The 24,322-nt window shown below is 44.9% G+C and overlaps 1 protein-coding gene across 1 annotated transcript in view; it reads right to left on the bottom strand.

Annotated features, from left to right (window-relative positions):
* The window catches only part of GUCY1A2 (guanylate cyclase 1 soluble subunit alpha 2), a 245,866-nt gene that overhangs the window by 183,936 nt on the left and 37,608 nt on the right, over positions 1-24,322 (bottom strand). The window contains 1 exon segment of the mRNA XM_040426272.1: positions 12,601-12,662. Within this exon segment, the coding sequence (XP_040282206.1) occupies positions 12,601-12,662 (62 nt within the window).

The raw sequence follows: 24,322 nt of genomic DNA, 5'->3' as shown, positions 1-24,322 counted from the left end.
TTTGTTATGTATATAATTCTACATGTGTTAATTCATAGTTTTGATGCCTTCATAGTCATGAAAATAAAGAAAACTCTTTGAATGAGAAGGTGTGTCCAAACTTTTGGTCTGTACTGTATGCAAATGAGTCTCTAGGAGCAACGGGGGCGTTACCATTACACCTAGAGGCTCAGCTCTCTCTGCAACTGCCGCACCCTCTGCACGTTGATTGACAGGACCAGGCAGTGTAAAAGTGATCAAGCCTGGCCCTGTCAATTAAAGTGGAGAGGACATGGCAATTGCAGAGAGAGCAGAGCCTTTGGTGTATTGACAATTGCTCCTAGAGGCTCCTATAATAAAACATCATTTTTCTCAGCAATGCGGGCACATATAAACATGGGACCAACACAGATGCCTTCAGCTGCCAAGTGCACATGTAACAGGTCAGTTTACCACTATGGTCTATTTCTGAGATGACTGATATAGAACCTATTAGACCATCCCAACAATAAGTTCTGTGTGTACAAGGATAATAACAAAGACTCCAGTGTAATTATAAGTGGACGTGTATGATCTGTATAGACTGAAGGTGGACCTCAGGATCAAATGGAAAGAAGTACTCCCAACTCAAAACTGATACTGTCTAGTGCTGTGCCTAAGTGTCATGGTCTTACCTTCTTGCTGTTCTCCTTCGTTTGACATGTGCTGGCGGCCATCTTGGTTTCTGGGTTTCTTGTAGCCTTCCACCCTGCGGCTCCTCCTTCCCACTGGGAGGAGCTGGATGCCTAGCTCATATATATAGGAGGTCTGTGGCTTCAGTTCCTTGCTTGGTCCTCCTGTGTTCACATGCTTCTAAGACTGCTGCTGCTTCTGGTTCCTGATCCTGGCTTCGTCTGACTACCCTGCTGGTTCCTGATCCTGGCTTCGTCTGACTACCCTGCTGGTTCCTGATCCTGGCTTCATCTGACTACCCTTCTGGTTCCTGATCTCTGGCCTCTCAAAGACTCTGCTTCGGTTTCACCATTCGTTTGGACTTTTGCTTTACAGCTTTATTTTCAATAAAGCCTTCTTATTTTCACTTATCTCTTGTTGTACGTCTGGTTCATGGTTCCGTGACATTAGGACCAAGCCATGAGTTCTGACGGTACAGGGCCATCCTCGCTACCCATGCTGGTTGCCAGACTTGATCAGCAGGATCACCGGTTGGGTCGGTTCGCTGTGGCGTTGCAAACCCTGCTTGAACGCACGGCTCATTTCGCTCCCGTTGCCGATGGGTCGGTTGTCGCTCCTACTGCCGCTCCGGTTGTTGCGCCAGAGTCTACCCCGACACCTGTTGTTGCGCCTGCGGTGTTTTGGGGTATGACCGGTTCTGCCCCTCTTCCACAGCGCTTTGGGGGAGAGCCAACTCAGTGCCGAGGTTTCCTTAACCAGGTGGGCATTTATTTCGAGTTGCTGCTACATGCCTTTCCTACTGAGAGATCAAAGGTGGGCTTCTTGATCTCGCTGCTCTCGGACAAGGCCTTGGCCTGGGCCAGCCCTTTATGGGAGAACAACAATCCGGTGGTTGCCGAGTTTTCCGGTTTTGTTGCTTCTCTTCGGAAGGTATTCGATGTGCCGGCTCGTGCTGCCTCTGCTGCGAAGCTCCTTATGTCCATCAGACAGGGTTCACGATCCGTAGCTGAATACGCCATTGAGTTTCGTACCCTGGCAGCAGAGGTGGGCTGGAATAATGAGGCTCTGGTCGCTGCTTTCTCTCATGGTCTCTCGGATGCCTTGAAGGATGAGGTTGCAGCTAAGGACCTACCAGTGGAGCTCAAGTCTCTTATTTCTTTCCTGATTTTGATTGACACCAGACTCAGGGAGAGACCTTCCTTTAAGGAGAGCCTGCGGAGGTCTTCTAACAGATTGGCGCCTACGTTTGCTGTCCCACCCGTGCCTCCCTCTCCTCCCACGCCTCCTGGGGATGACTTGTCTGGGGGTAAACCCATGCAGCTGGGGTTTGCTCGCCTGTCCGAGGGGGAGAGGGTACTCCGGAGACGCGAGGGCCGATGCATGTACTGTGGTCTCGGTGGGCATTTTCGGTTGGCATGTCCGAACCGTCCGGGAAACGCTCGTACCTGAGATCCTGTCGGGGGCAGATCTTGGGTGGAGTCTCCTCGTCCCCGGTTTCCCGTGTTGACAAACCACTGATCACTGTTGTCCTCTCCTGGGTCGGGGGCTCGGTGACGACCCAGGCGTTGGTGGACTCTGGTGCTGGTGGTTTGTTCATTGATAGTGTGTTCGCTGCCGCCAATTCCATTCCTCTGCAGGCTCGAGGTTCCCCACTGGCTCTTGAGGCGATAGACGGCAGACCCCTTCTGTCGTCACACGTGACTCATGAGACCCTTCCAGTGGGGATAGCCATTGGTGCCGTTCACAGAGAGTCGGTCTGCCTCCAGGTTATTTCGTCTCCACACTACTCAGTGGTCTTGGGCTACCCCTGGCTCCAGAAGCATAATCCGACTTTCAATTGGAGATCGGCCGAGATCCTCTCGTGGTCACCGCAGTGTGGGGCTAGTTGCATCCATGGGTCTGTCAAGTTGCTGTGTACTTCCTCGGACTCTCTGTTGCCTCCTGAATACGAGGAGTACCGGGATGTATTCGATAAGGTGCGCGCGGTTGCCCTACCTCCGCACCACCCATACGATTGTGCCATAGAGTTACAACCTGGTGCCGTTCCTCCTCGTGGCAAAGTCTATCCACTGTCGATAGCGGAGAATGAGGCCATGGAGGAGTACGTGAGGGAGGCGCTTTCACGCGGACACATTCGCAAATCCTCGTCCCCGGCAGGGGCTGGATTTTTCTTTGTGAAAAAGAAGGGCGGTGAGTTGAGGCCTTGCATCGATTACAGGGGTCTCAATCGCATCACGATCAAGAACGCTTACCCGATACCCTTGATTTCCGAGCTGTTCGATCGCCTTAAAGGGGCCACGGTCTTTACCAAACTCGACCTGAGGGCGGCATATAACCTGGTAAGGATCAAGGCGGGCGATGAGTGGAAGACCGCGTTTAACACCAGGACCGGCCATTATGAATCCTTGGTTATGCCCTTTGGGTTGTGCAATGCGCCCGCAGTCTTTCAGGAATTCATCAACGATGTTTTCCGTGACCTGTTGCAGCAGTGTGTTGTGGTCTATTTGGATGACATCTTGGTATATTCTGAATCCATGGAGGCCCACATTCTGGATGTCAGACGAGTGTTGCAACGGTTACGAGAGAACAAGCTGTTCGGTAAGCTTGAGAAATGCGAATTTCACCGATCCCAGGTAACCTTCTTAGGTTACATCATTTCCGCTGAGGGGTTCTCCATGGATCCTGAGAAGGTTTCGGCTGTCTTACAGTGGCCCCAGCCCAGTGGTCTTCGTTCCCTGCAGCGCTTTTTGGGCTTCGCCAATTATTATCGGAAGTTCATCAGGGACTTTTCCATGCTGGCCAAGCCTCTCACGGATCTGACCAGGAAGGGCAGTAATTCCCAGGTCTGGCCGCTCGAGGCCATCCGAGCTTTTGAGGCCCTAAAGTCCGCTTTTGTGTCGGCTCCGATTCTGTCGCATCCCAACCCTGGGTTGCCCTTTGTCCTCGAGGTGGACGCGTCTGAGACAGGAGTAGGCGCCCTTCTGTCTCAGCGTAGAACACCAGAGGGTCCTCTGCTTCCTTGTGGGTTTTACTCCCGGAAACTGTCTTCCGCGGAGTGCAACTATCAGATTGGTGACAGGGAGTTATTGGCCATCGTGCAGGCCCTTAAAGAATGGAGGCACTTGCTCGAGGGTTCGGTGGTTCCGGTTCTCATCCTGACGGACCATAAGAATCTGACCTACCTTTCTGAGGCCAAGAGATTGACACCACGTCAGGCCAGATGGGCTCTGTTCTTGTCACGTTTTAATTACGTGGTCTCCTACCTACCCGGTTCCAAGAACATCAGGGCGGATGCCCTATCACGGCAGTACTCCGAGCTGTCCAGGGAGGAGTCGATTCCGACTTCGGTCATACCTCCGAATCAGATCCTGGCCACCATTCGCACCAGCCTGACCTCTCCCCTGGGTGAGCAGATTTTGGCGGCTCAATCTGGTGCTCCCTCTGGGAGACCCAACGGCAGATGTTTTGTGCCTGAGGAGTTGCGCACTCGGTTGTTGCGAACCTACCATAACTCCAAGACCGCGGGGCATCCTGGAAAGAATCAGCTGTCCTGGGCTGTTTCACGTCTGTTCTGGTGGCCTTCCCTACGTTCCGACATCGCCGCATATGTAGCGGCATGCTCCGTTTGTGCCCAGAGTAAGTCCCCTTGGCACCTTCCGTTGGGCCTTCTGCAACCCATAGCCACCGGGGAGCGCCCAGGTTCTGGCGCGCCTTTTGCTCCCAGTTGGGGATTCATCTCTCCTTCTCCTCGGCCTACCACCCTCAGTCCAATGGGGCCGCAGAACGATCCAATCAGGCCTTGGAGCAAGGACGTCTCCCTTCATGGCCAATTATGGGTTCCAACCTGCCGTGTTACCGGAGGTATTCTCTCCCCAGGATATTCCGGCTGTGGAGGATCACCTTTCCGTCCTACGTGCTTCTTGGGTACAGATCCAGAAGTCCCTTGAGGCCTCTGTGCAGCGCCAGAGACTCCAGGCTGATCGCAGACGAGCGCCTGCTCCTTCCTACCAGGTCGGAGACCGTGTATGGTTGTCCACCCGCAACCTCAACCTTCGAGTGCCCACTCCCAAGCTGGCGCCTCGCTTTGTTGGTCCCTTCCGAGTGCTTCGCAGGGTAAACCCGGTAGCCTATGCCCTTGCGCTTCCTCCTGGCATGCGGATCTCTAACGTGTTTCATGTCTCCCTGTTGAAGCCACTGGTGTGTAATCGTTTCACTTCCTCGGTTCCTCGGCCTCGTCCGGTCCGAGTGGGCAATCATGAGGAGTATGAGGTGAGCAATATCCTGGACTCACGCCTGGTCCGCGGTCGGGTGCAGTTTTTGGTCCATTGGCGTGGTTATGGTCCAGAGGAGCGTTCCTGGGTTCCCTCCGCAGATGTCCATGCTCCTGCCTTGCTCCGAGCCTTCCACGCACGCTTCCCTCAGAAACCGTTTTTTGCTCCGCGGAGGAGGGGCCCTTGAGGGGGAGGTACTGTCATGGTCTTACCTTCTTGCTGTTCTCCTTCGTTTGACATGTGCTGGCGGCCATCTTGGTTTCTGGGTTTCTTGTAGCCTTCCACCCTGCGGCTCCTCCTTCCCACTGGGAGGAGCTGGATGCCTAGCTCATATATATAGGAGGTCTGTGGCTTCAGTTCCTTGCTTGGTCCTCCTGTGTTCACATGCTTCTAAGACTGCTGCTGCTTCTGGTTCCTGATCCTGGCTTCGTCTGACTACCCTGCTGGTTCCTGATCCTGGCTTCGTCTGACTACCCTGCTGGTTCCTGATCCTGGCTTCGTCTGACTACCCTGCTGGTTCCTGATCTCTGGCCTCTCAAAGACTCTGCTTCGGTTTCACCATTCGTTTGGACTTTTGCTTTACAGCTTTATTTTCAATAAAGCCTTCTTATTTTCACTTATCTCTTGTTGTACGTCTGGTTCATGGTTCCGTGACACTAAGTGAGCAGTGCATCCCTGTGTACTGCCCCCCAAGACTATTACTATTTATCTCCAGGACTGTAGCTATAACAAGGGGATGCCATCTACATCTAGAGGATTCTTTACAGTAAGAGCAGTGAGACTATGGAGGTGGTGATGGTGAACTCACTAAAAGATTGGAGTTCATTAGGGTCATTGATCCAGGGAGCTATTCTTCTTGTCAAATTTGGAGTCAGGATGGTTTCCCTAAGGCCTCTTGGCCACGACCGTATGCCCTCTGAGATATACAGTCCGTGAGTGGGCCATATGTCCGTGAGTGTAATATTTTACACTCCCTTTTCTCGTGACACATTTCAGGATGGTCAACATAGGTGTAGAGAGGGGTCAACAATACACATTTTATGCTTTTATGATGCACTATGTTTTTGGCATAACTGGCTTAGTACCTTTTGCTCTTGTCTATATACTGCAGCTTGTTCTGCCAGGATTAAAAATGGCGTCCACCTGACAGCCACATACAGATGTGTCCACCCTTTTGTTTGCTCAAAGACTCACATGTTAGCAAAGCCCTTGACAGACTGAAGTTCATATCACAACCACTGAGTGCCCACACATAGATACAGAGCATAGACATCTCCTGACACAGTATCAGAAAATATATATTTTCAGATATGTTGAGCCAAGAGCAAAGTTAAGAAAGCCCACATCTCTATCATAGATTTTTGTAGCACACACCTTATACAGAACTATGTATATGAATTGCAGCTAGATGTTCCTTCACCCTGGACAAAGACCCAGTTTATTGCTCTAGCCTTACAGTAGATCTAATACCCTGACCAAGGAAAAATGACTTGTTGGCACCTCACTAGCAATCAGGATCCAGGCACCTGCCCCACCAGCTCAACTCCCTGGCCATATCCTGCTCTGTAGATACATAAAACATGTTGCTTCTGTAAGGCATGAAAAAAAATTCAGTTGTATAATTGGTTTACTAAATCTTTTTGGTTATTCTAAGAAAATACAGAACATTGCTTTTATTTCTGTCTCCTCAATTTTAACTTTTACAATTACAGAAATATTCCATGAAGTGTTCTCTTGGGCTCTCGTTCCACAAATAAAAAATAAAAAAAAGTACCAGCAGCAACAATAGAAAATATAATTAAGCCAGAAGACAAAGCAGTAATATATATTTGTATAAAAAAAAAATCTTAACGCTAACGTTATATTGATGGCAGATGGTCTTTCATGATAATGACTTCTGAGGAAATAAAAGCTTTAATAGGTACCTTAGTACCTCCAAGAACAAAGAATCTTGAAAAACTGTTAACCCGTATGATACCAGCGCTGTACATGTACGGCGCTGGAAACTGGGACAGAAATCCCAACGCTGTACAACTACAGTGCTCTGATCGGGCAGGCGCAGGAGCTGCGCCCGCCCGATCAGCTGCAGGGGTCCGGCAGTCACTGATAGCCAGACCTCTGCTGTATGCGCCAGCATCGGTGAAGACACTGATGCCGGCGCATTAACCCCTGCACTGCCGCGGTCAACGCTGATCGCGGCACGTGCTGTATCCTGCGGGGTGTCCATTGGGTCCCCGCGCTGCTGTGACGGGGACCCAATGGCAGGAAAGGCAGCCCGATGGCTTCCTAAGGCATCATGGCTGCCTTACGTGACAGCCTGTGAGATCCAGCCCCCTGGATCTCACAGACAGGAAGCTGAAAGTGTATTACATTGGTAATACACTTACAGCCAATGCATTAAAATACAGAAGTATTGTAATGCATTGTAAAGGGGATCAGACCCCCAAAAGTTGAAGTCCCAGAGTGGGACAAAAAAATTAGTGAAAAAAGAAGTTAAAAAAAAGTTTTATAAAAAAATAAAAAGTTGCAACAAAAAAAAACTAATTTTCCCAAAATAAAGTAAAAAATAATAATTTTTAAATAGTGAAAAAAATAAAAGTTTACATATTAGGTATCGCCGCACCTGTATCAATCGGTTCAATAAAAATATCACATGATCCACCCCGTTAGGTGAACGCCGTAAAAATAAAAACATTGTCAAAAAAGCAATTTTCTGGTCATCTTGCCTCACAAAAAGTCTAATACCAAGTGATTAAAAAGTCTCATGTACCCCAAAATGGTACAAATCAAACCATCATCCCATCCCGCAAAAAATGAGCCCCTACCTAAGACAATCGCCCAAACAATAAAAAATATAGGGCTCTCATAAAATGGCAACACAAAAACAAGATGTTATTCTGTTTAAAAATGATTTCACTGTGTAAAACTTAACAAAAATAAAAATGATAGACATATTAGGTATCGCCGCATCCGTAACAACCTGCTCTATAAAAATATCACATTACGTGCCCCCTCAGGTGAATTCTGTAAAAAAAAAAAAAAATAGAGCTAAGAAATGGGGGTCATTCTAGATAAAAGTGGTACAATACCGACTATAAATGAGTATACATGAATAATGGAAGCTCTTAGCGCACTGGTAGATGGGCCCGACACGTATGTGCGCTAAGAGCTTCCATTATTCATGTATAGTCATTTATAGTCGGTATTGTACCACTTTTATCTAGAATGACCCCCATTTCTTAGCTCTATTGTTTGTATATATAATGGTGTGCAGCCATTTTGTTTTTTGTAATTATGTTTGCTTCATGGATATGCACCTGTGATCCTGAAGGTTTTAGTCTAAATTTTCTTGCAATATATTGGGGGTGGCACCCCTTTTAGACTGGAGACCCCCATTTACCTGGGACTTCTGAGCAGAGTACGTTTGTAGCTGGTTCCTACACTGCCCTGAATATTGTAGGCTTAAGTAAGTCCAAAGTGAGGCAGTATATTTAGTGATAGGGACCCATCTGCGGAAGCCACCTTGACTCCTGGTAGATGGGCCCGACAAGTATGTGCGCTAAGAGCTTCCATTATTCATGTATACTCATTTATAGTCGGTATTGTACCACTTTTATCTAGAATGACCCATAGAATGACCCCCATTTCTTAGCTCTATTGTTTGTATATATAACGGTGTGCAGCCATTTTGTTTTTTGTAATATCAACCAAGTGCACAAAAATCAATGCATGTCATAGTACTTGTAAAAACAGCCTGCAGTCAGCGAGGAGGGAAGAAAAGCCAAGTACATACGGTAATTACAACTCATGATGGAAAGACTATTGGTCTTTAAAGGGTATGTCCACCTTGAAAGCTTTTTTTTAATAAGTCTCTAATGCATCCAAAATACAAATTGAAGCAAATGCAGAATAATTAAAAGCCTCCTCTTGTTTTTTGGCTACAGCTACTTTGCGTTTGGCCTCATGCACACGACCGTTGTGTGTTTTGCGGTCCGCAAATTGCGGATCTGCAAAACACGGATGGCGGAACGGCGCGGACAGCCATTAATATAACTACCTATTCTTATCTGCAAAATGGACAAGAATAATACAGGTTATATTTTTTGCGGACCACGGGATGGAGCAACGGATGCGGACAGCACATGGAGTGCTGTCCGCATCTTTTGCGGCCCCATTGAAGTGAATGGGTCCGCATCCAAGCCGCAAATACTGCGGCTCGGACCAAAACAACGGTTGTGCGCATGAGGCCTACCTTTGTGTCTCCATGTTACCAGACTACAAACAAACCCTTTGTAGTCTGATCTTGCAGCCATATTGCCATTGATCTGTGTTCTGCTGCTTCCTAACTTAGGCCCCTTTCACACGGGCGTTGCAGGAAAATGTGCGGGTGCGTTGCGGGAATACCCGCGATTTTTCCGCGCGAGTGCAAAACATTGTAATGCGTTTTGCACTCGCGTGAGAAAAATCGCACATGTTTGGTACCCTAACCCGAACTTCTTCACAGAAGTTCGGGCTTGGGATCAGTGTTCTGTAGATTGTATTATTTTCCCTTATAACATGGTTATAAGGGAAAATAATAGCATTCTGAATACAGAATGCATAGTAAAACAGCGCTGGAGGGGTTAAAAAAAAAATAAAAAATCATTTAACTCACCTTAATCCAATTGATCGCGGCCCGGCATCTCCTTCTGTCCCCTTTACTGAATAAGACCTGTGGTGAGCATTAATTATAGGTCAAGGACCTTTGATGACGTCACTCCGGTCATCACATGGTACGTCACATGATCTTTTACCATGGCGATTCACCATGGTAAAAGATCATGTGACGTACCATGTGATGACCGGAGTGACGTCATCAAAGGTCCTTGACCTATAATTAATGCTCACCACAGGTCCTATTCAACAAAGGAGACCGAAGGAGATGCCGGTCCGCGATCAAGTGGACTAAGGTGAGTTAAATGATTTTTATTTTTTTTTAACCCCTCCAGCGCTGTTTTACTATGCATTCTGTATTCAGAATGCTATTATTTTCCCTTATAACCATAAGGGAAAACTGCATAAGGGTATAACTGCAATATCAGACTACCAGAGTTTTATTTGTAGCACGCTACCATGGAAATACGGAGGTCTTCACCTCAGATACATTGGATAAAAATGGTTGCAAAAAGGTTTTATGATATAATGTTCCCATTGATAAAAATGAATGGTTGAGCATGTGCACTGCTGCACCATACAGTCTCTAGGGAATGACGGAAACAGCTCAGGACGCACATATCAACCATTTTTTAGGCAGATAGGCCATATATATTCATTATATGCTGGTTTGAAGGAGTACAAACATATTTAAAGGTTTTCTGTCACCAGAATTAACCCTATTAGCGATGTGCTAATGTCAGCTGAACCTAACTAGTCTATTCCTACTTTTATCTCTGCCCCCGTTACTCCAGAAATATAACTTTTATAATATGCTAATGAGCCTCTAGGTGTCAATCTAATGTAGCAGGACGTGGCCAGAGGTGGGAGAACGGAGCCTCTGGGAGCAGGGGCAATGCTCCCCCCCCCTTGCACCCAGAGGCTAATTAGCATATTATATAAGTTATATTTCTGGCATAACGGGAGCAGAGATAAGAGTAGGAATAGGCTGGTTAGGTTCAGCTGACATTAGCAATCATCATAACTAGATGCTCTCTTGGTCAACCCTGGTCCAAGATAATCCTAGCCTCTAACTGCAACATGTTGCATTCAAAACATGGTGGGATGTACAGAAAGTAAGAAGAACCAAAACTCTTCAGCTCTGAAAACAAGTAAAGTTCGTCTACAAGAACTAACCTATGTTAGATAGGGATGGCTGGCGGTGTGTGCGTCTGGTAATTATAGGTGGGCTGGTATAAAGCTAACACTGGCCTCTGTGACAGTTCTTGGTGTTATTCTCTTGTTCTGGTTTGCTTGTTTGTTTGTTGCTTGTGATCCTGAACGTCAACTTGACCTACTGTGACCCTGCTTTCCGGACTACTCTTCAAACTCTCCACCTCACCATATACTGATCCCACTTGACCTCCATTACTCGTCTTCTGGTTGAACTACATTTATGTGTATTCCATAGGGGTCCACCTTGGTTCTACTTGACCTTTCGGCCACTTGTGGTCTGTTGGCTATACACCCAATTTGCCTGGCTCATAGTTCATACCCCACTGATATGTTCTGGCCACTGTGGTATTTTTCCATAGCAACAAAACCTGCAAACCAAACCCAGTGTATCTGTTTTTTTCCTGTGCTAAACATTATCCAGGGGATCAAAAACTGGAACAGCTTAGGTTCAGAGGTAACCTATCACCATGAATATATCACTGTTAACCCAGGCATGATGTCTTGTAGGGCAAGCTCTGCTGAATGTAAGGATACCTTTCACTCAGTGATCCATTGCATAAAGCATTTTAATCCATATGCAAATAAGCAGTTAAGTGCACCGAGAAGAGGCCCTGTGCACTCCTTTTGCTTCTTCCTCTCAGCCCCTCCCTCTTCTTCCTGGTTGACAGGGCCAGGTTCCTGTATAGTCATATCTTTTGGCCCCGTCAATGAAGAAGGAGAAGGAGGGACTAGCAGAGAAAACAGGAGGAACAAGAGTGCACACAATGGCTTGGGACCACCCTCAGTGCACCTAACTGCTCATTTGCATACAGATAAAAAATGATTTGTCTCCAGAATGATGCAATGTATTGCTAAGAGAAAGGGATCATTACATTCAGCTGAGCTAGCCCTACAAGACATTGTGCCTGGTTTACCAGTGAATTTCCCGGTGACAGACACACTTTAAGTTTGCTGGATGTCCATGGTAAAAGAATAAACAGAATTAGGGTTATTTTGTTTAGAAAAAATTCGACTTAGGGGAGATCTAATAACTATGTATAAATATATCAGGGGGCAGTACAGAAATCTATCCCATCAGCTATTTATCCTCAGGACTGTGACGAGGGGACATCCTCTGCGTCTGGAGGAAAGAAGGTTTGTACACAAACATAGAAGAGGATTCTTTACGGTAAGAGCAGTGAGACTATGGAGCTCTCTGCCTGAGGAGGTGGTGATGGTGAGTACAATAAAGGAATTCAAGAGGGGCCTGGATGTATTTCTGGAGTGTAATAATATTACAGGCTATAGCTACTAGAGAGGGGTCGTTGATCCAGGGAGATATTCTGATTGCATGATTGGAATCGGGAAGGAATTTTTTATTCCCCTAAAGTAGGGAAAATTGGCTTCTACCTCACAGTTTTTTTTTTGCCTTCCTCTGGATCAACTTGCAGGATGACAGGCCGAACTTTGATGGACAGATGTCTTTTTTCGGCCTTATGTACTATGTTACTATGTAGGTCCATATGCAGAACCATTCTTTTTAGCAAGGCTTGAAAAAAAAAATACGGAAATTACTCCATGTGCATTCTGTGTCCATATGTCCGTTCCGCAAAAAAAAAAAATAGAACATGTCCTATTCTTGTCCGTTTTGTGGACAAGAACAGGCATTTTTTCCAAAAAATAAAAACGATGTCACACATTTTTTTGCGGATCTGTGTTTTGCGGACTGCAAAATACATACGGTCGTGTGCAGGAGCCTTAAGGTTTAGTCCTGACATTCATGATCTGGTGGAGCGGTTGGTTATTACTATTCTACGGCGTTTGCTCTTACCCGATCAGTTGATGCTCATAATGCCGCAGTGTTCTCTGTAACGTATCCTGAATGGTCTGCGGCTGCGGGAGAAAAAACAAAACAAGCGCTTAATAAATGAGCGAAAAAGATTCATCTTGACAAATGTACGCAGGGCATAAAACAACGGCACGACCTGGCTTCAACTTCCAGAACGAATATTCTACATTCGTATCAGACGATGAACGTTTATTCTTTCTGATTTCGCTGGCGATGTGGGAGTTTGGACGGTACCCATGCAGCTGACCTGATTATGTCAGAGCTGTGATACGTGGAGGGTGATGGATGTGTGGTAGGAGCGCAGATAAGATCTAGCAAATACAATGAGAGGTGATGAGCAACATTTAGAGAAAATTCGATTTGGCAGCCTAAAGGGGGACCTATTGTCATGTTTCCCATGAAGCCCCTCTTTTGTATGTACCCCACTACAATATGGGATATATATTGTATCTCAACAGTTGGGGTCCGACACCTGTGACCCCCACCGATCAGCTGTTTGAGAAGTTGCAGTTTTGCCTAGGCCGTGTGACGTCACATACATTAGTGACATGGCCTAGATGCAGCCACTATACAATGTATGGCGTTGTGCTTTCTGCGTACTCAACGGCCATCTCAAACAGCTGATCGGAAGGGTGTTCCGGTTGTCAGAGCCCCAAGGTCAGATACTGGTGACCTATCCAGAGGATGGGTCATCCGTAAAAAAAAGTCTCAGAAAACCCCTTTAATTAAAAAGTGTTCCAATAACCCTGAAATGCCACTTATACAACCATGTACAATAACGGCGCCAACGTGTTCCCTCTTCAAGTGGAATCACCCAAAAAATGCTTCTTTCTAGGATGATGTAATTATTACATCTTGTTAAAAGTAATACTTGTTCTGTTCTCGATCAAATGATGTAAAGTGGTTGATCAATAAGACTCTATATTAAAGGGCTCTGTCCGGATCAATGACTCGTCTCCAGAAATCAAGTAGCCATAACGTGGTAGTATGAGTGTTCTCAAGAGAGACATCCAGGGCTTGTAATACAATGAATGAATTCTGTCTGACAACTTGCCCTGGCAGAGGGTTACATAGTGTCACTGCTCTTACAGTAAAGAATCCCTACGTACAAACATTTCTTTCCTCTAGACATAGAAGATGCCCCACGTAAAAAAAAAAAAAACATCATTAGTTAGTTCTCCATATCGTATATTAGCACATAGTTATTAGGTCCCCCAAAGCCGTTTTTTTTTATATTGAATAATTCCAATTTTGACAAACTTTCTGGGTACCACATACCACCCAGTCCATTCATTAAATTTTTCTTTGCTGGCTTCTGAACCAGAATCTGTAGCTCTACTATATGTCTTGTACACTGGCGCCCAAAAGAGGCCTCCATTTGATGTAGGACTTCCCAACCTACACCTCTAACGAGACCTATCCCACTGTATAGGCATAAAGTGCAACACGTCATCCATAGGCTCCCATTGTAATAAATCTTTGGAAGTCCACTATACTGTTCCATAGGTGTATCAATCTATACTGGTCCAACAGCAGCAAATGGTCACCCTTTTGACCTCCCTCGGGTGAATAGATCCCTATGGATAGGCTGGGTATACTGTATATGGCAGGAGAAGATTTATCAGGCATAATGTATACCCCAAGCATAGGGCCGTTAGAGATTAGCAAATCAATTTTCTAGAATCATTATCCATTTTGACCCATCATTTAAATTTTTTTATTTTAATTTTAAGTAATTAAAAAAAAAATGGTAGTGTTTTTGGAGAAAGGGAGGGAGAGGGAGATTTACAATTTACAGAAATTCACTCATCTCTAGCATGATGCGAACAGGCATTGAATGTTATTCTGGCTAGTGATTTCTATAGCAAAAGAACTACACTATACATCTTCTCCATCTAAAGCCTCATTTACACGTCAGTGTTCTACGGACACGTGTTGTACGTGTTCTCCGCGGAGAGCACACGCCCTAATTCATTTTAATGTGTGCATTCACACATCCGTGTTTTAGCACGGTCCTTGGGTCCATTTTTTTTAGCACGCATGCATGCTCTATTTGTCCGTGCTCACACCCATTATAGTCTATGGGTCCGTGAAAACCACAGATGCAACACAGATGCCATTCGTGTTTCATCCGTGTTTCACGGATCATTAGGAAGAGATGCTTTGAAAATGATTTTTCAGCTGTTCAGTGTCTGTGAAACACGGATGACACACGGACAGAAAAAAACGGACACACGGACCACACACAGATCCTTCAGGGACATCTTCACTGAGGCATCACAGACCACCTTTTCAAGGATTTAAGCACGGACACGGACGTGTGAATGAGGCTTAAGTCCCTTACTTGCCTTGGCGGCAGCTGACACTGTTTGCTCCAAAAAAGAAAATCCATAGAAACAACAAAGGTAGACGCACAACTCTAGATATTAGATGGCTGTCCCAACGCTGTACATTTCAGCAGGATCAGGTGATAATCTTCAGGGAACACTACCACTCTAGTCCATGTAGATGACATCCCAAGACCATCTAAGTCCCTTATTTACCTTGACAGCAGTTGCCTGACACTGGTCTCTATATAAAACACACAGAAACACGAAATGTAGATGAAAAACTCTAAAGGAAGAATATATTATACCCAACCATACTCTTTTCATCAGGATCAACGATAAAGCACATTTGTTTGTGAATATGCCTCCCCCAGACCATCTGAGCCTATTATTTGCTTTGGCAGCAGCTGCCTGACATTGGCCTATACTGCAAATAATAAAATAAAATGTAGAGACAACAAATGTAGATTAAAAATGGCTGATACTCAACTCTACTGGTTTCATCAGGATGAGGTGATAAACGTCAAAGACGATCAGTGTTGCCTTTCAAGATGACACCCCAAGACCAAATAGCCTTGATGAAACAGTACAAAGAACTCCGACCCATCTCCGTTGTCTCATCCCAAATGCCATACATTGAAAATAATGTACATTCTTAGGAAAACTGTGTTTAGTAGATTTAGATTCACCGCTTATCTCCTGCTCTGTCCGATCACTTAATGCTACATGGTTTACACCTTCATAGATGGAAGGATGAGATCGTCCCCCGCACATCATTCGAGAGGGGGGACAGTCTAACCTTTTCCATGAAAGAAAGCATCTCTGCTGGGAGATTAAGGGGATTGTTTGGCTGACAAATTGCATCTATTCTTCTCTGTTTTATGTGTCACGGACGTACAGCATCGGTGCATTAAATACTGCTGGTGACTGCCTCCAGCCTTAGAAAATAAAGCACTGCGGCTTAAATGGGCAAGATGGCAAAGAAAAGCTGTGATAAAGCTTATTTCCAAATGTCAGCTTGTACAAGGGCTGGTTTTGGAAAGGGGGGGGGGGTGATTTCTAGATAGATACAGTTATTACCGTTCTCAAGATTAATCTATTGATGGACAATCCATTCACACCTCAAGGTCAATGCTCATTATCGCTAAAGTTATTGTTACTGTCGTCGTCTGCAGGAGCGGCCCAAATACTAGCACCCTATGTATACACGGTATTTGAGTAGGACTTGATTCTGAATAGGCAATTGCTTTGAGGTAAGACCCTAATACAGTACCTTCTGCAAAGAAACCCCAAAGTTGAGGAAGATATTCACTAATTAGCAAAGGACTTCTCTCTCTTTGTTGAACTGGTTCAGTGTAATTTCGGTCTTGATTTGAGCAGACACTGTGTAATGCTTTATTTCACTGGGAGCAAACCTTGCCAAATGTCTGTAAATTCCTGGGTAGTCCATGAAAATGGGAGACTTTTATCTAGCGTGCGCAAAAAAATATATATCCCAAAACTCAGGTCCAATTCGGTCAAATTGGCCATCAGATTCTATATGTTCTGAATGAATTCAACTAGAATCAAAAGTGCTCCTAGGACTGTATCCAACCCCTTGCCAAGACATTAGTAATGTCAAAATGGCAACAAATATGGCTACGGCAGGGGGGGAGGCGCACTGGTGGGCGCAGAAAGGATGGGAGTAGCTGTGATGGCGATAAGAGGAAGTTGTAGTCCTCAAGCTGGTCAATCCTACTCTGGCTCTCTCCTAAGCCACAGCTGGAGGGTTTCACCCTTTATTCCCCTCTGGGCACACCCTAAGCTTGGGCCTGGTGGCGGCTGGGGTGAAATTGATGGTGGATGGTTGGCAGGGTGCAACGCAGGAGGACAGGTACAGGGGCTGGCGGATGGTGGAGACAATGACCAAGCCAGCTTGATTATGATGAATAACAGTCTGTTTACTGAGAATGATGGGTGGCTCAGTACAAATATCAGTAGAAGGCACGATTCTGAGATATATCACAAGGCAGGCTTTTTCCCCAAAGGTTGTGTATAGGGATTGGCAGTGTGATAATGCCTTCTAAGTCTCTCTCTCTCTCTTTCTCTGATACACTATGCAATCATCCTAAATGATCACAGGCATGCAAGTCCTTTACTTACATATCTGCAAAACCCAAGCTGTGGGGTGCAGTGCTAGATAGGATGGTCCGTCCATCTCAGAAGGGTGGCGGGTGCCAGAAGCAATTAATCCTAACCACAGGCAGCAAAGTTCAAAGCCGTAAGCCTGCGATTTCTTTGCTGACTTAGTCCACCAATGTTTGTTCTGTTCTTTTTTAGAGGTTGGTTCTTAGTACAGTGGGGTTTTTTCTGTCAGTTTTCAACTCGCAGGCTTCAGTTCACAGGCTGCACCTAGACCCTAAGGCTTAGCTAAACTCCCTAGAACAACAGACACAGCACACCAGAGGGAAAGCAGGACCAGTCCACCACCGTGCAATTGTAACCAAGCATGCCAATTAAATATTTCGTCCCTTATACAGCATTTTAAAGTACATACTGCATAAAGTGCATAGTTAAAGCAATTGAGCATTTGACAATTTTAACAGTAAACCATAGCATTGTGTTCATTTTACTATTCCTAGTCATCAACATAGATTACTTATCATGTTTATGGTTCATTTCAGTTTCCAGTTTGTCCATAAAAAAAGATGCCCGTCTGTGAATTTTGGGTAAGTTAGCCAAAAAATAAAAATAAAAGTATGGTTAGTAAGGTTAGTTGGAGCGCAAAGGATCCAACATTCCTGACATTTCTAAACCCACCCCGCCTGGATATATGCCTCAGGGGAGATTCAGTACACCCCATAAACATTAGATGGTTGGATATATAACACTAGGATATGCCATAAATGTCAAACAGGTGCGCGTCCCAGAACTGGGCCCCCAAAGTGAATGAAAGCTCACTCATCACCATGGGACTGATGGATATAGCCAAGCCAGAACTCAGCTACCTTCAAAACTCCCATAGCGGTGAATGGAGGGTGTGAGCTCTCTCTTCACATTGGGAGTCCCGTTCTGGAGATAGGAAGAGTTCCAAAAGATGGGGCCTACACATATCTGACAATTGTGGTATATCCCAGCGATATGCCATGAATGTTGAGATGGTACAACTCCTTTACCCCAGGCACAAAGTCTTGTAGGGCTACTGTAGCTCAATCTGGAGAAAGAGTACTTTTAATCCATATATTTATGAACAGTTACGTGCACGGAGGGTGGGCCCAAGCCACTCTGTGCACCATCGCTCCTCCTGCTTCCTTTACCAGCCCCTCACGGCCAAGCAAGTTGACTATGCAGGAACCTGGCACTGTCAATCAAGGAGAGGGAGGGTCTGGCAGAAGACAGAGGAGGAGCAAGGGTGCACAGAGTGGTTTTGGCCTGCCATCTGTGCACTTAAAGGGAACCTGTCACCAGTTTTATGGTGTCCTAACTAAGGGCAACATAAATAAGTGACTGATTCTCTTAGCAAAATGCTGGGTCACTTTCTTTAATTGACCCAGTCATCTGCCAACATCTTGTATTGAAAAGCTCCAGCTCATAATGATGAGTCCTGACTCTCGCCGCCTACCGGCTGCTGATTGACAGTTATTTTCCATATGAATCAGCAGCAGGTGGGCAGGGGAGTGGCTATAGCTCTGAATTAAAAAAACGCTGGACTCACTGACATCACGCTGGACTCAAATCAGCTCATTAGCATGCGGCATGTGGCATCTTTGTGTGTATATTATGAGATAACCATCTGTCACACCAGTAAGTGAATACATCTAAGGCACTTTTTAGTAGTTAATGATTGTATATAATTAGTTAGATTATAATCAAATATCCACATGACAGGTTCCCTTTAAATGCTCATTTGCATATGGATTAAAAGTACTTTTTTTTTTTCCCTCCAGAAAATCAACAAGTAAAAAGTATTGTTGCATTCAGCTGAGCTAGGCATCGTGCCTGGTATATCAGTGAATTTCCTGGTGACAGACTCCCTTTCAGCACTGACACTTTTAGAACCTTCCACCAGATTGATCATAGGCGATACAACAACCCTTTCCCCAGCAAATGAACATAATAAACTATACAACAAAGCCATATAAAAAGGGATACACTCATTAATCTTAAATGCAAACATCTGGGATAGAGTCTCAATGGCAAAGAGAGTACATTACATATTAAATGTTTCATTGCAGCAGCAAAGGGAAACAAAACGATAATAGCGTTTGCACATTGGCAGAAGAACACGTCTCTTATCACGCTTTGTGGCGCAGGACGACTACGTCTATGCCGGAGAAATAAATATTTTATTTATGTTCATGTTAAGCATTGATTTAGCAACAGGGAGAGGAGATAAAAGCACTCGGGTTCATTTGCAAGTCATTTGTGAGAAAACAGATGTAATAAAATCATGCTCCTCCAGCCAGAGTCCTAGGAGTATTCATACAAAGCTGACATGACGCTGACAGATCATTTCTTATGAACGAAAGATAATTTTTTTTTTGTCTTCTTTCTTTTAGTAAGAAAAACAATGACATCATATGGAGCTGAACTGTTTTGCTGGAGTTCTATCTTTTTCAAGGACATACAGTAAAAGGGAAAATTTAGTGAGGGGTCCTCCGTTCAGGATCCTTATCTCCTGAGTGGAGAGGGGTTACAAAAAGTGCGTCCTGCTCTGTCCTGCATTACACAGACAACCCATTGACATGAACGGCCACTGTGTAATACGTAAAGCTTATGGACACCTTCAGGGTAATTTGTATTATGATTGCATTTTACTCATTTTGGATTAAAATCATTTTTTCAATTGGTCTTTATTAAAAAATGTTCAGCCCTTTCTGAGATACAAGGGTTAGAAATCAGTCTGTTCGCAAGCTGTCACAGTCTGTTTTCTTTAAATCCTGCCGTCTGACAGCTCATGTGTAGCTCTTAAACACTCATTGTAGCTCAATTCTTATCAAAGTGATAACAATATGGCTTAAAGGGGTATTCTCATCTTCATAATCCTATTTAATAAAATTATTTATGCCCCAATGAACAATTTTCTAAATATATCTTATTAAAAAAAATTGCACTCATCTGTTTAAAATATAATTTTCTTGATCCATTGTTTATGCAAGCTGCCCATGGATACGGCCACCGCTCGCCGGCCGCATCCATGGGCCGCGCTTGCGCATTCTTATCTCTTGTGCTGCTGCGGCCGGCCTCCTCACTAACACTGTGTGCGCGCACGTCGCCGGCCGGCCGCGCATGTGCGGATCCATATTCTTTTGAGCCGTGGCTAATACAGTTCTGCGCATGCGCGGCCGCCCGAACACTTCGTGTGGGTGAGTATTATTTCTATGTGCACCACTAATTCCACCAATGATTGGGGGCTGATGTCGGCACTTTGGGGTCTGATGTAGGCACTTTGGGGACAGATGGAGGCACTTGGGGGCAGATGGTGGAGGCACTTGGGGGAAGATGGTGGAGGCACTTGGGGCAGATGGTGGAGGCACTTGAGGGCAGATGGAGGCACTTGGGGGCAGGTGGAGGCACTTGGGGGCTGGTGGAGGCACTTGGGGCAGATGGAAGAACTTGGGGGCAGATGGAGGCACTTGGGGGCAGATGGAGGCACTTGAGGGCAGATGGAGGCACTTGGGGGCTGGTGGAGGCACTTGGGGGCAGATGGAGGCACTTGGGGGCTGATGGAGGCACTTTGGGGGCTAATGGAAGCACTTGGGGGCTGATGGATGCTGTTCAGCCATAGTTCTAGTGGGGAAGGGAATAGACAGATGTAGCAGAGCTGTATATGTGGCGGGTCAGTATCAATGCTGGTGGAAGAGAGAAACATATATAGCAGAGCTGAATATGCGGCTGTTCTGACACAGTGCTGGTTGAAGAGAAAAATAGATGTAGCAGAGCTGTATATGAAGCTTTTCAGACACAGTGCTAGCAGGGGAGTAGAATAAAGATGTAGCAGGGCTGTATAGGAAGCCATTCAGCCAAAGTGATGTTAGGGGACTGAAGAAGACACGTGTAGCTGAGCTGTATATGCATCTATAAAGATACATAGTGTAAGGTTTATACACAACTAGAGTACAGCTGTAATGGAAACAAATCTGCATCAGTGCTGGTGGGTGGGGGATGGTCAAGCCTTTGAGCTAATGTATAATATGAAATTATAGTTTTTGATGCACAGAATGGGTTTGTAAAAGATCAGACTGAGATTTTGTGTGTAAAACTGCATGACAGCCAGGTGTTACTGTACACTGAGCTCACTTCCCATGGCTCTCTGATGATTCCCCCAGCAGGGGGATGGGCCTCACAGACACTGCAGGCTGCCAGACTGATGACTCATACTCTTCATATGAACTAGCACGTAAGAACTCAGTGCTCAGTGTGATGTCATAAGAAGGTGTGGCCGGCCTTCACTCAAACTGCCTAAGCCCGCCCAGCCTTAGCTGCAGAAAACCAGGAAGTGAATTCTGCTGTAACTGGAGCTCAGGCTGATTTAGCAAGATGGGAATACCCCTTTAAATACGTGTTTATGAGGTCAGGAGATCAGACATAAGAGCTACACAAGAGCTCACCGGTGCTTCAGTGCCTCCATGCAGCTTACCAGGCACAGTACCATCCAGTTGATGGCTGTTGTGCTTGGTATCATAGCTGAGGTCATTCACTAGGCCATATGACCAGTGAACATGATGTCACATGGACTAGAAAGAGGCCTAAGCACTCACAGAGCACCACCGACTCTTCGTACAGCTGATCAGTAAGTAACGGGAGTTAGACCCCCGCCAATCTCATATTGACAACCTATCCTGGGAACGAAATGTTCCAAATTATGTACAGATTTTATTTATTTATTTTTGTATGTAAAATTGGGAAAGGTCGGTAATTCGATTTTTTTATATTCTTGCTTTTTTAAAATGCAAAAAACATTTTTTTTTACTTTCCTCCTGGAGGACTTGAATATACGATCACTCAATTGCTTATAGCATAGGCATTTATATTTTAATCTGTGGTACAAGCAGTTTATAGTGCTTGTGATGTCTTCTAGAGATGAGCGAATTTCATATTTTGAAATTCGTTCAGCTTCGTTTGGTGGTAAAAGCAGGAAACGGGATGGATCCGTTATGCAGGCCATAGACTTCTATTATGATGGAATGAATAACGGAATGCCTCTAAAGGCATTCCGTTATGCATTCCGTCATAGAATTGCGTGGTAACGGAATCCGTAATGCATTTCTGCTTTTACCACCAAACGAAGCGTGAATGAATTTCATAACATGAAATTCGCTCATCTCTAATGTCTTCCTATTAAGCTCTGCCACAGCTCCTGAGACTGCTTCGTAAACTCATTCTGCCATTATGCCGTACGTTTAGGTCAAATGTCGGGAAGGGGTTAATGCCTTTTAACACTTCTTTACAGCAATGTGAGAAATTAAGAAAAATCAATTATGCTGCTTAATTGTAAAAGTGAAACAAAAATTAAATATACTATAGCATTATTATAAAATGCATTATGCAGAGCTAATAAAAAGTATTTGGAAAGAAGGACTTTAAGTTGTCAAATTTGAAGGTCAGTTAGGCTAATATTATTAAGTGTTTATGTTCTAGTATTACTTCACAGGAAGAACTCAGACAAAAAGAAAAAAAGGAGCCCCAATGCAAAATCTGTGACAGAAACCCCCACCTATCATGTGCCCCCAATATACATACACCCCTGGGCACTGTATATCTCAATGCATCAGACTATATATTGACCATTCTGTAAAAGATGGACATTGGTTCATACTTATGTGGAGTTTTTATCCAATAAGACATAGTCCAATTCAAAATGGCCGTCACAGACTGGACTGTGTATTCCCAACATCTAGCAGACAGCTCTTTCAAGGGAATGCGTTTTCTGCCAATTAAAGCCAGATAGTGACAGACTTTTTTGGTCTATATTTTATTTTCGGATTGTATACTTTTCATTATATCCACTATATCAGAAGATATAGCCGTTAGAAATCGAGTCAGGAGTGAAAGCTGTTTTTACTTTCACTTTCAGGAGCTGTTTTCCAGCAGAATAAAAGTGCTTTTCCTGGATATGGAATACAGACACAAAGTGCTCACAGGTATGTCTGGAATGTGTCTGCAATCTTCAGTGCTCTTAGTTATATTGGTGAAAATTAGGTGACAGGCTCCCTTTAATAATATATATAATTATACCTACCGAGAACTTAGCTTTTTCTGGGTAATTACCCTTTAACAGAGATGAGCAAAGAGGTTTCATCTGCTGCCTGGGAGGCCTTGGTTGGGATACTATTTCTTCTTATGCAGGGTACCTACTATGTAAAAGGAGTATTGTAAGCCAGTCAATGCTCCTCTTGGTTTCTGGGAAAAATATCAGAAAATTAGCACATCTTACATCTGCTGGTATCAGATAGGTACTACTCATACTAGGCGCTCTCTGTAATGAGAAAAAGTGCCCCCAGACAAAGCATCTATATTGTCCTGAAACCCAGACTAAGGCCAAGTTCACACGAACGTATGGCTTTTATAGTTTTTTGCGGTCCGTTTTTCACGGATCCGTTGTTCCGTTTTGGAGTTCCGTTGTGTTTCCGTTTCCTTTCCGTTTTTCCGTTCCGTTTTTCCGTATGGCATATACAGTATACAGTAATTACATAGAAAAAATTGGGCTGGCCATAACATTTTCAATAGATGGTTCAGAAAAAACGGAACGGATACGGAAGACATACGGATGCATTTCCGTATGTGGTCCGTTTTTATTGCCGACCCATTGACTTTAATGGAGCCACGGATCGTGATTTACGGCCAAATATAGGACATGTTCTATCTTTCAATGGAACGGAAAAACGGAAATAAGGAAACGGAATGCATACTGAACACATTCCGTTTTTTTTGCGGAACCATTGAAATGAATGGTTCCGTATACGGACCGTATACGGAACACAAAAAAACGGCCCGTACACCCGCAAAAAAAACGTTCGTGTGAACTAGGCCTAACATGCTAGGCTCTTTCTCACTCTCCTATTGTCTCTCTCTCTAATTGAAGCCTATTTGATTCATACCTGAATTTAAAAAAAATAATTTGATGAAATTGGACCTGAAATGAATTTCAAGAGATTCGCTCATCTCCAGTGAGCACTGATGGGCCTGCCAGTTGCCCATTACAGGAACTGAAAAATGTAAGGTGGTTGTCAGAACATGAACAATGTCTTTAACCCCTTCGCACATTATGACGTACAGTTACATCAAAATGCCTCAGGGGTTGTATGGAGCAGGCCTCTGTAGCGGGCCCGCTTCATACACGGCGGGTGCTGGCTGTATCATACAGCTGGCACCTGCTGCACTTATGGTGAGGGGCG

The sequence above is a fragment of the Bufo bufo genome, chromosome 3, assembly GCF_905171765.1.
Source record: "Bufo bufo chromosome 3, aBufBuf1.1, whole genome shotgun sequence".
In the NCBI taxonomy this organism is placed as follows: Eukaryota; Metazoa; Chordata; class Amphibia; order Anura; family Bufonidae; genus Bufo; species Bufo bufo.
The sequence above is the reverse complement of the archived record's forward strand: the minus strand, read 5'-3'. Positions and strand labels throughout refer to the sequence as shown.